The sequence below is a fragment of the Corvus brachyrhynchos genome, unplaced genomic scaffold (genome assembly GCF_000691975.1).
Source record: "Corvus brachyrhynchos isolate BGI_N302 unplaced genomic scaffold, ASM69197v1 scaffold164, whole genome shotgun sequence".
In the NCBI taxonomy this organism is placed as follows: domain Eukaryota; kingdom Metazoa; phylum Chordata; class Aves; order Passeriformes; family Corvidae; genus Corvus; species Corvus brachyrhynchos.
The window spans coordinates 418,691-435,866 of NW_008237426.1; the positions used below are offsets into that span (position 1 = coordinate 418,691).

The window sequence follows — 17,176 nt, forward strand, 5'->3', positions numbered from 1 at the left end:
GGGGGGGCTGGTGGCCGCCCCCCCCCCCTCGCCCCCCCCGCCGATGGAAGGACTGGGTGCGTTGTCGGTGAAGCTGTAAATTTTATCCGCCTCGGCCTTGATGCTGGCGAGCCGGCTCTGGTGGGGGTCAGATGAACCGTTCAGCAGCCCCTCGCCTTTCATTCCCAGCTCGCTGGATTCCCCCCGGAAAGGGCTCTTACCTTCCTCTGCTCTGCAGGCTTTGCCGGGAGTCAAAGGGTTTTCCACCTCTTTGGGCTCTTTCTTCTTCTTGTCTTTCTTCTTCTTCTCCTTGGAAGGGGTGAGGGCAGGGTTGACGGCGAAGGGCTCTCCCATCACCGTTGGCTTAGGCTGGATGGGTTTGAGCTGGGGGCTGTTGGGCATGGTCTGGACCACGGTTGTGGTGAGGCCAGCGGAGGAGCCGGGGCTGGCTGTGGTGAGCGTGGCAGTCTGGAAGGTGTAAATCGGCTGCGGGGGAATGGCCGGTGCAATGGGTCTAGCGGACTTCAAGCTTTTGGAAGGGATCTTCTCCTGTTTAGCACCAGAGGCCTTCTTTGACTTGTCCTTATCAATGCATCGCTTCTCCAGAGAATCAAAGTCATCGTTACTCGTCTCATCGGCCACGGAGGGACCATCCTCAGAGCCATCATTGGACAGAGCACCTGGGTCTGTGTCCCCTTCCCCACCCACCTTCTTCTTGCAGGGGACCTTGGCGCTGAACTTGCTGGATGGGGAGGGGCTGTGGGGCTCCATCAAACGCACCTTGGGGGTGGCCGAGCGAGCGGGTGAGAGGGAGCCCTTCTGTGTCCCGGCGGCACCGTTGCAGCTCCCGACGTCAGCATGCAGGGAGGGCTCCTCGCCATACTCACTGTCCACATCTGCCTCCAGCTTGCTGTCATCATCCGTGTGTGCGTGGGCCTGGTGGTACTTCAGCCCATTGATATGCTTGTACTTCTTGTTACAGTTGGGGTGGGGACAGTCGATGAGGATGGGAGAAGGGCAGTTGCGCTCCAGGACAGCCGGCTCCACCTTGACCGCGGCAGGCGGCACCGTGGCCGAGCCCATTGAGTTTGTGCGGATGCGTTTACTGCCCTTGGAGTCCTCCGAGCTGGAGTTCAGCTCCATGTCAGAGAGGGGTTTGCTCTTCCGCTTGGTGACGGAGGAGGGACTGGCCTTCACGTCCTCGGCGGTGCCACCAGGCGGGGTGCGGTGGTCCGAGGAGTTCTGGCTGCCCCGGCGCCCCTTGCTGTTGGCTCCCGCCCGGGTCTTGCTGCTGTTGCTGGTCCCCTTGCTGTCCGAGGCAGCGGCCGTCTCGTTCACCGGCGTGTTGCTGTTGGGGCGCATGCGCTTGCCCCTGCCCCGGCCATTGCGCATCTCCAGGTCACTGGTGGGAGAGTCACAGAACCTGCAGGGAGAAGGACACGGAGGTCTCAACAGAGAGATGGCTGTGCTGTCCCCAAGGCACAGTGAGGATCCCCTTACTCCCCTCACTACTGATCCCATAGACTTCTCCCCCCACTGACTGATAAAGAGGAACCAGAGCGGTCCCCGGGATGTGCTAAACCATCTTCAGCCCCCAGGACAAGGGACGTGTGACTGCAGGGGCAGAGAGTGACAGGAGCAGTTGGGTCAGGCAAGGAGGAGATTCCAACCCCTGTGGCAGCCCCGTGGGCACATGGCAGAGAGTCCTGGGTGCCGTGGGGGCCGTACAGGGCTGGATTTGCCCTCGTGCTGGGAGCCCACCAGAGGCCCCCGCCCGCTTACCGGGGAGGTGCCCAGTCATGCTGCGTGCAGTCCAGCAGCGTCCCCACGTACGTCTTGTTCCTCCAGGTGACGTTGACCACCAGCATCCCTGCAAGGCAAGGGGAAAAGGGCCAGGTGTGATCCCACGGTGCCAGGAACCTGCCCCTCGAGACAGGCAGGAGGAAGAGCTTAGCTCTAGGGCTGAAGGAGGGTGGACAAGGGGTCTTGGGCTCTCAGAAAAGGTGAGACATGAGGCTCAGGGCTGGAGGGGCACCAAGATGGGAGCTGGAAACTCCCAGCTCATCCCTTTCCTTGGCATGTCTCACCTGCCCCCTCCTCCTCTTCCCTATTTTCATGGGATGTTAAAACCCAGTGACACCCAAAGGGCGGGGTGGACCTGAAGATCCACATTGGCTCCATGTGTGCTTAGGTAGGGTAGGGAAGGTGGTCTCCAGGGAGGAAGAGCTGGGAAGCCCCTGGGGGAAATGCAGAAAGCCCCCAGCAAGGCTGTGGAACCCAAAGCAGAGCTGCACACCCCCCAGCAGGGCTACGAACCAGCATGGCCATGAACCTCATGACCCTCTGGAGAAGGCTGCTGTTGCCACTAGATGGCAAGCTGAGCCCAGCATTCCTGTTCAGGCGACTGTCCCTGGCAGGAAAACCCAATCCTGGTGGAATAACCCTCGTTGCCCTGCGCCACTTTGCTCCAGCACCTCCAGGGACATGCCTCTGTCCTGTATTTCCATCTGGAGAACCATCCATGGGGCCACATCCTCCCATCACGGAGCAAAGCCACTGGGTATTCAGAAAACCTTGGAGTTTCAGCTTTTCCACAGTAACTCAGAAGAGGAACTTCCTGGCTCACACCCATGCCAAGGCCAAGGACTCTCAGCACCTCTTTTGGGAGGCAGAGGGGTCTTCCACAGCATTGTGGTGTCTCCTCCCTGCCTCTAATTTCCACACAACTGGAGCAGAGTCTGCTGTGCCAGGCACATTTATCCCAGCAAGGTAAAACTCAGGAAATAAGAAACGCATTTGCAGGGGTTGATGAGCGCAGTGAGATATACGGCCCCTGGAGATGGATGGAGCCAAGGGAGCCTGGAGCAGCTGTGCCTGAAGCATGTTTATAAATCTCAGCCCCCATCCCCCGTTGTGCTGTGCCAGCAGCCAGCTGCAGGCTTCGGCATGGATAATACGTGGAGCCAAGGCCCGACACGTGGGGCTCCTTCAGAAAGAGAAATGAAATGCAGATCTTCTCTTTCTCCTTTTCCTCCTGGAAAATGTCAGGAGCAGGTCATGGGAAGACATGGTGCCAGCACACGGCCAAGAGCCACAACCAGCTCATCCCAGTGAGCAAGAGACGCTGGGTTCTGCCTTCAGAGAAAGGTGATGGGGACCTGCCTTAACAAAGACATGACCAGGATGTGATGATAGAGACAACCTGAGGGAGAAACCAACTGCTGGGAGCCCACAGCCTCACACATGGAAAGATCGATGGGAACAGGGGGATGCTGGTTCCCGGCATCCCAAAGAGGGCACATGGAGTGCGGCCTTCTGTTCTTCCTAATGCAGCAGTTGTTGGCAGGCAGGAGCCTGTCCCCCTTTCCTTAAAACCCAAGGAAGCTCCTGGCTGCATCCTGCACCCCAACCCAGCCCCACCATTCCCAGGACACCTCTGGGGAGCTGCTGTGGGATGCTCCCAGGAGCTGCCCAAGGACCTGGGAGCCACTGAGAGACAAGCAGCACTAACCCAGCCCCCACCCCTCCCAGTCCCTCTGCTCTCCCCACCTTTGAAGCCAGAGAAGACCACGTGTGCTGCTGGAAGTTAATTGCACGACAAACCACTGGAGTCTCTTGTGCATCCTGGGGCCAGCGTGTGATATTAGAAAGGAGGTGCTGGCATTTTTCCTCCCTACCACCACAGTCACAAGAGAGATGAAAGAGGAAGGGGCAAAAGCGAGCCGGCACCATCCCTCCTTCCCTGTTGGAACGTCAGCCCTCCAACACACACCAGCCTATATTTAACCCGCTGCAACCAATCATACCAAATCCCCTCCTAATCCTCCAACAATAACCCAGGACGATTTAAACCCCGGGATAGATCCTAAGCAGCTTTTTTCACCCGCTGCGTCCCCCTCCCACGGCAGGATGATGAGCAGGCACAGGCATGACAAGGGCGGCAGGGAGGAGGCAATGCCCTTGCATCTCCAAGAACGGAGATGCTCTTGAACAGAAGGAATCCCACTTGGGTAACTCCCATCCCACCTGGTTTCATGGGAAGGTGACATCTTTGAAGCTCTTAAGGAATCAATACCACCCAAATCTGGGTGCAAACCACTCAGCATCCTGGTCACCAAGTGCTCACATCAGAGTCATAGCCTGGCTGGAAAAATTAAGGACTGGTGATGGTGCCAAGTTGCCACTCAGGGAGGCAATGTTTGAGAAAATCCTGGGACTATGTGGGATGGAGGACAACACTGCTGTGGGCGCCAGGAGCCGTTGTATTGGGGCACGTCCCCCCTTTTCAAAGATGAATCCCCCAAGCCCAACCAAGAACATCTCCATGAATTCCTCCTCCACCTGCATCACTTCCAGGCCGCCCTGACTTTGGGATGTCCCTTCTTCCAATAATTTCTTCCCCAGCTGCATCATCTTTGAGATGACCTCTGTCATTTCCCCTCCAGCTGCATCACTTTCAGGATGCTCCAGCTTTTCCATAAACCCTGCCCACATGCAGAGATCCTGCCTGACCTGTAGTGCCCAGGCTTTGGGACACAACACCCAAAGCTGTTCATGGCCACCATGCTCCTGCCAGGAGACAGGGGACACCATGGGGCTGGGGATGGCCAGCACAATTGTCACCTCACCCAGTGAGGAGAAATCACTCACCCTGGGAAAATTAATTTAATTTATTGCAAATCAAATCAGAGTAGGGTAATGAGAAATAAAACCAGATCTTAAAACACTTTCCTCTGGCTTCTTCCCAGGCTCAACTTCACTCAACTTCATCTCTGCCCCCAAACAGCACAGGGGGATGGGGAACAGGGGCTGCTTTTTCTCCCCTTCCTAAATACATTATCCCAGAGGTGCTGCCCTCATTGCTGATAGGCTCAGCCTTGGCTGACCTGGTCCAACATGGGGGAAGTTGCTGGTGTCTCTTCACAGAGAAGTCCCCTCTATCAAACCCTGCCAGGCAACATGAACACAGTTTGCCCAGCAGGGCCAGAGGGAGACAGGATCATCCCAAAAGGAATGCATGCTCAGATGGTGCATGACTGTCCCAGGCCATCCAGCTGCTACCCAGGGACTGCAGCACACAGAGGGATCACTGCCCTGGACTCCAGGAGAGAAAACTTTGGCCTCTTCAGAGACCTGTTTTGACAGGGTGCCATGGGATAGAGCCCTGGAGGGCAATGGGACCCAAGGAAGCCGGCTGATGTTCAAGGATCATCTCTGAATTCAGGAGCAATGCATGCCAACAAAGAGAAGTCAGGCAGAAATGCCAGGAAGCCTGATGGATTAACAATGAACTCCTGGAGAAACTCAAACACACAAAGGAAGCCTGCAGTCGGGGTAGCCCACAGCTGAGGGGCTCAATGACTTGTTTGCCTTGATCTTCATCAGCAAGTGCTCCAGCCACACCACCTGAGATGCAGGAGGCAAAGACAGGGACTGGGAGAAGGAAGAACCACCTGCAGGAGAACTTCAAGGTGCGTAAGTCCATGAGACCTGATGAGATTCATTCACGGGTCCCACGGGAACTGGCAGAGGAAGTCTCTATGCCACTATCCATTATATTTGAGAAGTCTTTGCTCTCACCCTCCCATCTTCTCCATTCCGTCCCCATCTATTCCATTTCCCTCCTGCTCCAAGCAAGGACATGTCCATGCTGGCATCTGCCAACCCTGGGCATGCTCGTGCTCCATCATACCCTCACGAGAAGTTTGCAAAAGGACAATCCAAATGTCTGGAGTACAGAAATCTGAGCCACGGGTAACCTGCCACTAACGTCCCAGCAAGGAGCTGGAGGAAGGGATGTGCAGTGTGCTGATGTTTTCCAGGTGCTGCCACACCATGATCCTCGTTGCTCAGAGGGTTTGTGTTTCTTTTGCTGCGATCAGCACTGGTGTGGCATCATAGGGAGGTGAGAAGGTGACATGGTCCAAGCCAGGTGACACCAGCTTCACCAAGGGGGATGGAGGAGACCTGTCAGCTCATGAGGCAGCAAAGAGAGCGATGCTTCCTGGTGTGATCAGATCAGTTAATAGTTCCTGTAGACCAGAATCACAGATAGCCACACTAGGGGAGCTGCCACGACAGCTGCTCCCCACCAGAAGTGTCCTGATAAAACACATCCCTGTGCAAGCCAGGCTCAGCAAAGGGACGGTGTCACCAGCACAGCCACAGGAGAGCATGAACAGCGTCCACCACCGGCGAGAGCAGACCTTGGGCCAACACTGACCTGAAATGGTGGAGGAGAAAGTGGACCAAAAGCCCTGAGCCAGATGGTTGGTAGTGGGAACCCTCTGGGATGCCTTTGGCAGGGATCATGGACTCATGGCAGGTTTTCTAGTGGGGGATGAGGACAAAGTTGGTGTTTAGGGCAGGAAGGACATCATCAGGTTCCTTGGAGCTTCATGCTCCCATCTCAGATGGACTTGTCCTTGTCCAACTTATCCTTCCAAGCATTGCCAGGCTTTGGCTTTAGAAGCTTTTCTCCATGATTTTGCAGCCCCACACGGAGTGGAGGAGGCTGGCTTCACGGAGACCTTAGAGTCTTTTCCAGTGCCTAAAGCGGAGCTAAAGGAAGGCTGAAGAGGGACTTTTTGCAAGGCCAAGAATTGACAAACCAAAGGGTAATGCCTTTAAGCTGAAAGAGGGGAGATTTAGATTGGATATTAGGAAAAAAATTCCTCCCTGTCTGGGTAATGAGGCCCTGGCACAAGTTTCCCAGAGAAGCTCTGGATGCCCCATCCCTAGAAGTGTTCAGGGCTAGGTTGGATGGGACTTGGAGCAACCTGACCTAGTGGAAGGTGTCCCCACCCATGTCAGGGGGTGAAATGAATTGGGATTTAAGGTCCCTTCCAAACCAAACCACTCCTCAGTTCTGTGATTCTAAACTTGCAGGCCAAGAGCTGCTCTGCTGCCCTGGGGTCCTTCCAAACAGTCCAATGAGGCTGCTACATCCCAAGGAGCAAGGGGAGAGATGGATCACTCTGGGTGAGGTGCTGAGATCCCTCTGGAGATCTTGAGGAATGTCTCCAGATGCTGGAAGCACCTCATCTGGCTTTGCAAACATGCCCTTGGTGTAGCTTTCTCCTCTGCATCCTTTGGGCAAGGGGTGATGCTCACTGCATCCCTGAACGTTTCACAAGCTCCAGCTTCCAACAGCCAGATCCAGCACTGCCCTTGACTCCATCTTTGACAATGGGAAGGCAGGGGAGAGATGCCAGGCAAAAAACAGGGATGGTTCCCCTCTGCCTTTTCACTCAAGGACGAGAGATGGCGTGTGACTGGAGCCAAGGCACGCAGCAGACCAGAAGTGACCAAAGGCAACATCAGGGCTCGCCTTGTGCAGGGCTGGATGTGAAATCCTTGCTCCCAACGGTGGCAACCATCAGCAGCTGGCAGAGAAGGATCTCTGCACGAGTTCACTGAATTACCACAGACTAAAAATATCCGGGCTGTGGGAAGTCACAGGACGCTTCCAAGGCACACTCCGAAATGGTGGCTGCGGAAGCGAGGGGTAATGCGGACAGACAGGCAGACGGGCATGGAGCCCCACGGTGGGGTGAGGAGCAGGAGAAAAGGGAAGGGAGAACAGCAACCGCTCCCACGGCAAGGCCTCTCAACCAGGAACTGGCAGGAAGGGATGTTTTTGTGCTCCCTGCCTCAGGGATGATCAGTTCATCCATCCTGGCATGGCCACCGTGACCCTCTCCTGATTTCCACCCAAAACCAGCATACAAGGTCCAAGCTCTCATCAGCTTTGCCACTGCCTGTGGGGATTTTCAGGGAACTCTGCAGCTCCAGGGCTTTTGGGTTGAGGGAAGTCACACCAGGAGAGCAGGCTGATAGGGCTGGGGAGATGGGGCAGCCCCACAAGCGGAGGGTGCCAGTACTCCTCTGTACTGCTATGTGTCCCAAACCCCAGCCCAGCTGTGCCCCAGTTTCCCCAGCTGAAGGTGTTATATCCTATAAAGTGACCAGGCTCTTGGAGACACCAATCATGCAGTGCTGGGGAGGTGGTAGATCAGTGCAGACCTTCCACAGGTTTCTTTGGAGCAGATCCACCCTGCAGATCCCCTGGCCCTGGGATGCGCATAGCAGAGCTCCTGAACGCAAAGCTCCTGCTTTGTGTTTCCTTCTCACAGATTTTACAACGTGTGACATCCTTCTGCCTTGGAGCAGCAGAGAAAACACACTTACAGCTCCCAGATGCCTCAATCAGGGTGAATTTTTTCCATATGGAATGGACAGTAAAGCAGAGGGCAGAGGAGTGTGGAGGTCCCATCCCAAGCTAGACATCCCAGTCTTCCCCAGCATGGTCCATCCACTGCTCTCTTCCCAAACATCTCAGGTGCTGTTTCTCAATATGCTCTTTCCAAGGGGAACAACTTCAGGGCTCACATCAGGGGCCACTGCAGCACTTGGTCGGTCCTGTGCCAACCATGGTTTCAAAACCAGTTTCCCAGCAGGAAGAGAGAAAAGGCAAACTGGGCCCACCCCCACCTTCCCAAAGCATGGGACAAGAAGAGAACCTCACTGGAAGCAGCTCATGGGAATGGAGATTTCAGCTCAGCTTCCATCGTAGATAATAAAGAGTCTCAGTGAGGAGTGGTTGGGATAAAGGCCAACAGCTTCATTCTCCGCAGGGAACAGCAACAGAAGAGTGGGAGCAGATGTCCAAGAGGAGCACGTGGATACCTAGCTGAGATGACCCACCAACCAGCCCCCCCCGCCGCTGCTCTCTCTCACCTTTGTGCTTCTGGACTGTTTCTGCTTCCAGACACAAATACAAGGAGCTCACCCCGTGTCTCCCAAGGCAGAAACCTCCAGCATCCTACTGAGGCTAGAGGGAAGGCCAAGTTCCAGCGCTCGCCATGGGCCGCTGAGCCACCTATTCATCCCTGCGTTCCTTGGCAGAGCCCCAAGAGCAACGAAAACCCATCAAAGGACCTGGGAAAGCAAACCAAGCTGTGCACGGATGAGATGAGCTCCAGCGGAAAAGAAAGATTGGATTGGCTTGGCAAGAGAGCCGAGAAGCTGATCTCCCGCCGAGTCGATTTTGAGAGCTCTGCTGGGGTTTTTTAATCCAGCAGGAGATTTCTGCTGCCTCCCAGGGTTTGAGCGTTTTTGTGACAGACCTGCGGGTTGCCAAGCAAAAATGAAGTCAACTCTGTCGAATTCCCATGCCGGCTGGCACGGCCTTTCCCCTGGCACCTCCAGAACAAGTCAGCTCTTGTCGAAGGGCAGAGAAACGGCAGCTTAGATTTTCGCCCACTGTCTGGGCAAAGGGGGAACGCAACACGTGGGGCTGACACAAGTATTGGCCCGTTACTCCCTTTGCTGGACGGATTACGGGCTGCTCCCACACGGCTCCTCTGTCCTGACCACCCAGCTGGTGGCAGGAAAGCCCACGATGTGCCAAAGAACGACACAGCAGGGACATGGGAAGGAAGGGACTGCCATAACTCCCTTGTGATGCTGTCAGAGAGCGAGAAGCTCTGTGACACTCACCGTCCTCTGTCTCCTGCCAGACGATGCCCTCCAGGTTCACGCTGGTCCCAGGCTCGCAGGGGCCCAGGCACTCGGGCTCGGTGGCCAGGGCCACATCGCAGGTGTTCACCCCCACGGAGCGGGTGCGTACCATGATCTGCTCGCACGGCGACGAGATGTCGTTGTTGACGACGGGGACAAGGAGGTGCAAGGGCAACACTGCAGGCGTAGAGACGGGAGATTCCATCTGTGGGGAAGAAGAGACATGTGGTCAGGGTCAGGAATACTGTCAGGAACACAGAAGGGAGAACAAGTATCAACAGACATTAACGTTCCTGGAGAACCTCAAGCTCAGGGCTGCCACCTTCAGTTCACATCCCACACCTCAGCAGAGGACAAGGATCTTGCAGGGCTCCCCCACGCTGGCATTCCCGTGCCCATGTAACCCCAGGGAGCTCTGCAGTCACAGAGATCACACCCAGAAGTCCTAGTGCAGAAGATATCTGTGCTCCTGCTTGAAAGAGCCTGTGCCAAGTTCCTTCCCTGACGGCTTCTGTAATCATCCCTGGTGAGGATGCCTCTTGGCTATGGCTCAGATGTTAATGCAGTCAATGACTTTGAACCCGATGGCTCACTAGAAGAGCTTCAGCTCAACCGGCAGGACAGGACAAATGAGTAGCAGACTCCCTCCAGCACCCATGAAAACCTTCTCCTTCCAGATCTACCCTATGACCACCTGAAGACACAGGCACCTGGATCATATCCCTCTTCCCTATGCAAGTATCTGCTTCAGAGCCTGATCCAGGCATTGTGCTCTCTTTGCACATGGAAACCAGATCCCACAGCCAGAGCCGGGCTTGGAAAGCCAACAAGCCAATTTGCCAAGTGGAAGCCCGGCCAAGCCACCCTGCTGCTGAGAAGCCAAGGTCTTTGGCCGCTCTGCCACGCAAGCAGATTACAGCAGTGTCAGGAGGAGGATGGCTGACAGGCTGATTCTGCGGCTGTCCAAGGCAAGGGCAGGGTGGAGACCTTCCCGTCCTTCGGGGTTCATCAGCCAAGCCAGCCACAGCCAGCCACCCCCGCGCCTTGGCTTGCGAGGACCTGCAGCAGCTCTGGAGCAAGCCGCTCCTCCTTCAGCTCAGACGTCCCCTCTTCACCTTTTGGGATCTTTAGACACTGGGCTACCTCAGAAGAGAAGCAGACTGAGGAAACTCATCACATCAGCAGCAAGTGCTGACCTGGGTTCCAGTTTCAAGCAGGCGAAGATTCCTCTAGAGCATCCATCCAGTGCTACTCCCAGACCCCCTAAATCTCTGCTGAGGGAAAACATGATAGATCTGGAGAGCCCAAGTTTGTGGTTACCAAGTGTGGACATGGGCACCAGCCCATGATCACTTCCAGCCTTGCTGCTGACTCCCATCCTGGTCCTGACCAGCTGCCAAATTCACCTGCTCCCTCTCTTGCTCACACATCTCCATCCTTACAGCAAGGGAAACAACTCCAGCAGAACCTTGCATGTCCAACCTCCCTGGCCCCACCCAGTAGGGTGCCCACAACCACAGCAAGTGCCTGGAGAACCCCACCTCCCCACCACCTCCTGACCCACAGATCCTCTCCACATCCCTGGTGACACAAATCTCTAGGCAGAGGAGCAGAGAGGAGGGTATCACATCCTGGCTCTGACAGGGCAGGTGGATTTGCTCTTCCGGCAGAACACAAAGCTCTTTCTGTCTGCAGTCCTCTCCTTGCCCTGCATCCATCCTCTCTCTAGACAGCTCATCAGAGCAACATGCAGACCACTCGGCACTAAAGATGGCCTGGAGGTCTTGAACAACAGTGGCTGGACCCCACAGTCCTCCCTCCAGCAGCACAGCTTGTGATCCACAACTACCTCCAATCTCCCAGCAACAGGACCAGCTCTCCCCCAGGAGCCCATCTCCAGACCACCCACCTCCGAGGCTGCCCCATGGCCAGTGGCCCAACTGCACCCCATGGGTTTCAAGACGGGTGGTTTGGGCATAAAATCACCCCAGAAGGCTGCCAGAGGAGCTTCCATAAGACTCCCACAGGAAAATCACCCCCCCAGAACACAGCAACCTCATCAGCAGATCCAAGGCAAGATGCTCCAAGGAAGCGTGAGGCTCCTTTGAAGGGGCTCCTCAATGCCACATTCTGCAAACCACAAGTCAGTGTCCAGCAAAGGAAGAGCCAGGGAGGAAACAGGCAGGGCAGGGCTGCCTGGCTTGGGTGGGCAGCAGAACAGCTCAGGGGGTGGCAGGGATCACTCGCCCCCATTGCCTGGGGACTGGTGGCTGCCTGTGCACGTTGGGGACCTGCGGGTTCTGAGACCGTTCAGCTTCCTTCCACTCTGCAACAGAAACCACAGCGCAGCACAGGAGCGTTTAATTACAGTTCCAGCTCTGCTAATTATCGCCCGGTCACATTCGTAATCTGCATTATGCCACAGTGCATAATAAGCAGCTCGCTGAGATCTCTCTAATAAGCAAGGCGGCTTGATGGGATTTCATATCTCACCCTGCTCTGGAACAAACAGCCTCTTTCAGCAGCCGTGGGGAGACAAGGCGGCTCTCCTGCTCCCTTGCCCAAAGCTCCAGAACAAAATAAAAAGGCCCAGGATGCTTCTTGAGGGGTGAGGGCAGGAACAGAGGTTCCCCACTGGGACAAAACCAAAAAAAGCTGAAAGCCATGCTGGAGGAAAAGACATATGGATCAATCCCTGAAATTCACCTCCCCCTCTACGTGTGCCTTATCTCCCGGTGCCATGATCTTCTCACCCTCCTGCTTTCTGAGCAAGGTCAGGAGATGCAGGATGGCTGGGAGAGCCCTACGTACCATGGGGCAGCTCTGCTGGCCACTCTTCCCCTCAGAGGGAGAAAGGGAGCCCAGGCTGATGCTGGCCTGGGGATGGTGGGCAGCACTCACACCCCCCAGCAGTGGGTTTCTCATAGCCTTCGGGGCTGTGCTAGCTGAGATCCCCAGCTCCAAAAGCGAGCCCTGCACCTTCTGGCCAGCCCCCATACCACTTTTGGGCCCCAAATCCCCTTTGCAGAAATAAAATTTATTTCTCTTTCCATGCTGGGTAGGCTCTAAGATTAAATACCAGCTACACTGCTGGAGGAACCTGGTGTGTCTCCAGCCACCCCTGTGGGAGTTACATGGGGTGAAGCTTCCCCGTGCCGGCGCTGGCCGTCCGTGTCCGCCCGCCACTGCCTCCCCTAATGAAAGCCCTTTGTGTTTCTGGCGGAGGCTTTCCCATCACGAGGAACGTGCTCTCACCACCGCCGAGGACAGAAGTGGAACGGAGCCAAGCCTGGGCAGCAGCGGCCAGCACAAGCTCTGCTCGATGGGGGAAAAGCAAATCCACTGAGAGTCCAGGGTGATGCCAATGGCGCCGGGGGATGCCAGGCTCCAGGGGATAATTAAAACCTACCCCCTCCTTGTAGCCCCCCTGGAAGGTGGGATGGGGTCCCACATGAAGGGAAGCACAGCAGTGGGTGCTGCCGTGGGGAGACGCACACAAAGGAGCTCCTGCCATCTTAGCAGCACTGGTTCCTTAGCATCAACCGCCCTCAAGGGGACATCACAGCAGCAGCTATTAGTGAGAGAATGAGAAGAGGGCAAACCAGAAATAAAAACACCCCACTGATTTTAATGCCACTCTGTGGACCATTCAGACCACCCATCTGTATTTATGAGAATTTTGGTTTGTCCCAAATAATCTAAGTCAGGCAAGAAAAGCACATTTTGGAGCGATAAAAGCCAAAAGCAATGCCAAAACCCCTGAGAAGAGCAACCAGCAAAGGTGTCTGTGGTGCATCTCCAAGGGCAGAGACGGTGTGAAGGTGTAGGGCACCCCCAGGAGCTGCACCCCATCTGTCTGCAGGGCTCAGGGTGAGACCACCGAAGCATCCGAGATGGTTCTAGGCTCCAGTGTACCCCCATATGAAGAAGCTATGCAGCACGTCGACCGCTTTTCTCACCTACAAGGTCCTTCCACTCCTGCAGACACAGAGACAAGAAAAGCCAAGAGGGAGCCTCGCTACTGGTCACAAACTCATGACTGTGTGTGTCAGGAGACAGAAAGTGGACCAAAACTGCTCTATTACAGGAGCGTTGCTCGAGGCTGCAGTGAACACGTCCCACGTCACCAACCAGCTCAGCCCAACCTTTGGGAGCTTTGATGTTCTCACTCCTGTCCTGGTCTGCCACCACATCCCCCACAGCTTTGCTTTTTCAGAGTAGGAGTGGGGAACATTAGCTTGCAGCTCCTCAGAGAGAGATCCCCAGGGAGTAGCTCCATCCAGCTGACAAGCACCCTTGGTGGGCATCTCTAGACCCCAAAACTGCAGCACCCACAGTGTCTCTTCCCCTCCGCTGACGTCAGCAGGGATTTCAGAGTCTTCTCCAACCTGACCCCCAAAGCTGGGTATGCAGAGCCTGAAGACAAAAATCCCTTTGATGGCTCTGGTGCCCACAATGCCTACAATTCCATCATAAATCCACCCGAAAGCAGAGCTCCCAGACACATCCCCCAGCAACATCATCCCAACACACTGGAGGTACTCAACGTCAGGCCATGTGCAGCAGGCTACAGAAGACCCCCTCCCCAAACAGTGCAGGTGCCACTCAACACTGACTGTTTGCTGGCTGGATTTCTCCAGCAACAAAGCAGCCAACAAGAGTTTCCAACAAACACCCACATGCAGGGAAATAATGGTGGCACAAGCGTCAGGCCCAAGGATGGAGCCAGGAGTGTGGTCTGGGGCACTGATCCCATTGCTGCTGCCCACTGCTCTTCCCTCTTGCTATAGCAGGAGGTTGAGGTCGCTGACATCAAGCCGTGAAAAAAGGATTCTGTTCTAGATGAAAGTCTTCCTTCCCTGGATAAACACAAGCTCAAATAAACAAAGCCAGTTATTTCTACAGACCACGGGAACGCTTGGGGAATATATTGGGTTCCTTAGTTGGCAAATCTGAGCCCACAGGGCAACAGGGCAGCTGCTCCAAGAAAAAAGGATTGACATTTGCGACAGCCCCCCCTACCAAGAAGCAGTAAACACCACAAGGAAGGATTAATGCTTCCATGTGCTTCCACATGTGCAGAATGGAGTGGGCTTGGCATCGCACTCCCAGAGTTCACTCCACAGAGTGATGGGACATAAGGATTCTTAAGGAGCAGAGGTCCCAAATTCCCAGCTCCAGGGCTATTAGCATCCTCCTAAAAACAAGCCAGGAGAGGCCAATTCCCCACCACTCTCCTTCACAACTTGTTCCCAGTGCTCCTCACCCTCTGCTCCCACCCCTCAGATTTGGGATTCACGGCATCTCCCGGTTGCGGGGCTGTCGATGCCAAGGTGTAATGGGAATGCTCTACCAACAAAAGGTGCCTCGGTGACCTCTCCTGCCCATGCCAAGCACCTGTGCTCCAGCTCTGAGATCCAGGAGGGGGTTTGCCTCCATCCATGCAAACACCTTCCCTGGCCAGCAAGTCCCTGCAGAATGGCCAGAGGAGATGGTGGCCAAAAGAATGGCACAATGCAGCAATGGCACAAAGCTGGGGTTGGCAGCACATTCCCAACTCAGATTCATCTTTATCTGGGCACTTGGGGTGGACCTGGCTGAGGAAGTCTGTTCTGGCCGCAGGTGAGTGGGCCACAGGAATCAAAGCCTGGAAGAGGATTTCTGCATAAAGCTCACAACCCCACCACCAGCACCACCAAAACCAGACCTGGCCACAGTTAACGGGAATATCGGGATGAGACATCCCACCCAGTGATGCTGGAGGTACAACCTCCCACCGTGCCAGTGATGGGGGACTGATCCAAACACCCAGGTGATGCAGACAGCCGGATGCTATCAACCTCAGCCATGCTGCTGGAGAAATGCAAATACAACCCAGCATGACCTACGACGAGCTGCTTTCTCTCTGCAGAGGAGAGGGGAATAAAATCCCTGCTTGAACACAGCCGGTCTTATCTCAGTGCTTGCAGCGTTTTGAGATCAAGAGGAGGCAGACACCGCAGAGGCAGCCTTGCATATTACCGTGTCTTCAATAAAGCCAGGAATAGTATCCAAGGCAGACGTGCTGGCACCAAGTCACCTGCTCCAACCACTTACAAGACTATCAGATCTGCTCTTGGAAGGGAAAAAAAGGTGTCTCCAGCAGGAGAGAGGTAGTGAAGAGCAGTGTTGAAAGGGGACAGGTGACATGAGTGAGAGACATGGGAAAGAAATCCAGGCTGGGACCTCTGTGAATCGGTCCCACGACATGTCATTGGGTCTCTGCTCAGCCACCATCAACCACTGATATCCCACAGATTGGCAGTGGGTCTCCTCATTTACTGAATTAAAATGCAAAGCAGCTCAGTTGGTGGGGAAAAGGGGGAAGATCCCACGTGGAAAAGCACTGGAGATGCATCTGGGTCATGGGAGAGCAGAGATGGTTGGAAACACAGAGCCTGACCACGGACGGCTACAAGCAGCCTTCACAATGACCAACCCAGCCTCCGGCCCCGTCTTCAGCACCACTGCTGCCATGGTCACCAGTCACCCTCACCCCTGGCAGCGCTGCCTGAGCAGGAAAGCTCTGATGACAGCAAGTGACTTCCCACTGGGAACCCAGGTCTCCCATTAAGCCCCACAACCTGCACCCACCCTTGTGCCAACACCATTGCAGATGTGTGGCTGGCATCTCACTTTGCTGCTTCCTGCGTCTCCATCCTCCAGCATCCCCTGCACTGCTGACACCAGCCACGTGTCCTGTAAGCCACGTTTCTACGTGGAAGAGCCACTGTGAGGGAAAGCCTTGCTTTTACTTCTTTTCTTTCCACCAAAACAACCAGGAAGCTGCACCCAAGGATCTGAGCAGTGCTCAGCTGCTGCCATTAACACCAGCACTCGCTGACCAGCACATTCAAGCAAGCAAAGGAGAACATAAAAGGTTTCACGAGCGCCTCAGCGCATCAATCTCCCAGAAGGAGGACATAAATCCATGAGACCTTTCACAAGCCACTGGCAGCTCCAGCCACTGTTAAAAGCCGTCTGATAACCACCAGCTCCACAAACCTGGCCAAATGACTCTGAGGTTAAAACGGCCAAGCTAGAGACATCCCTAAAAGCTGAATCTGCAAGGCAGGCAAGAGAAATCACAGGAAAAAGCAGCATTTTTGTGGCAAGTGGCTTTAATCTGCCTACAGGGTCTGCCTTGTGCTACACAGCACCCTGGCCGGGATCCTGAGCACCAAGCACAGGCCCTACCACCCAAGGAGGGATGAAGAACATATTGCAGAGCTTGGCATCTCCATTTCAACAGATCAAGAGATCAGCCTGAAAGAGGTGGAAAAACAGGCTCCTGGAGACAGCAAGAACACAAAAGTTACCAACAAACCTTGGCCAGGATCACCAACCAAGGACTGCAAGCCAAAGCTGACACTTGGTAGGTCAGCGCTGAGTACGAGAAGCTGGCACAGCAGCTCAGCTCTCTGTTAGGGAATGGCACGGCTCCCCCTGCCTCAACCTTTCCTTCAATTTTTCTTTTTTTTTCCTTCATTTTTTCCCTCTACCTCAGTCTCACAAATCTAAACCTCTAAACCTTCAAAACATGGACACTGTAGCTGCTGGGCCTCCAGCAATTCATGCCAGGGCACGGCCACACGCACACTCTCCCCCCCCCCCCCAACGGAAACTCAGAGCATTA

At 55.1% G+C, this 17,176-nt stretch overlaps 1 protein-coding gene across 1 annotated transcript in view; it reads right to left on the bottom strand.

Annotated features, from left to right (window-relative positions):
* The window catches only part of ZNF609 (zinc finger protein 609), a 52,328-nt gene that overhangs the window by 4,847 nt on the left and 30,305 nt on the right, over nt 1–17,176 (bottom strand). Inside the window, exons 2-4 of the mRNA XM_017731081.1 lie at nt 9,481–9,706; nt 1,762–1,849; nt 2–1,402 (exon numbers count right to left, since the gene is read on the bottom strand). Coding sequence (XP_017586570.1) covers nt 2–1,402; nt 1,762–1,849; nt 9,481–9,706 — 1,715 coding nt within the window. The remainder of the gene's footprint in view (nt 1; nt 1,403–1,761; nt 1,850–9,480; nt 9,707–17,176) is intronic.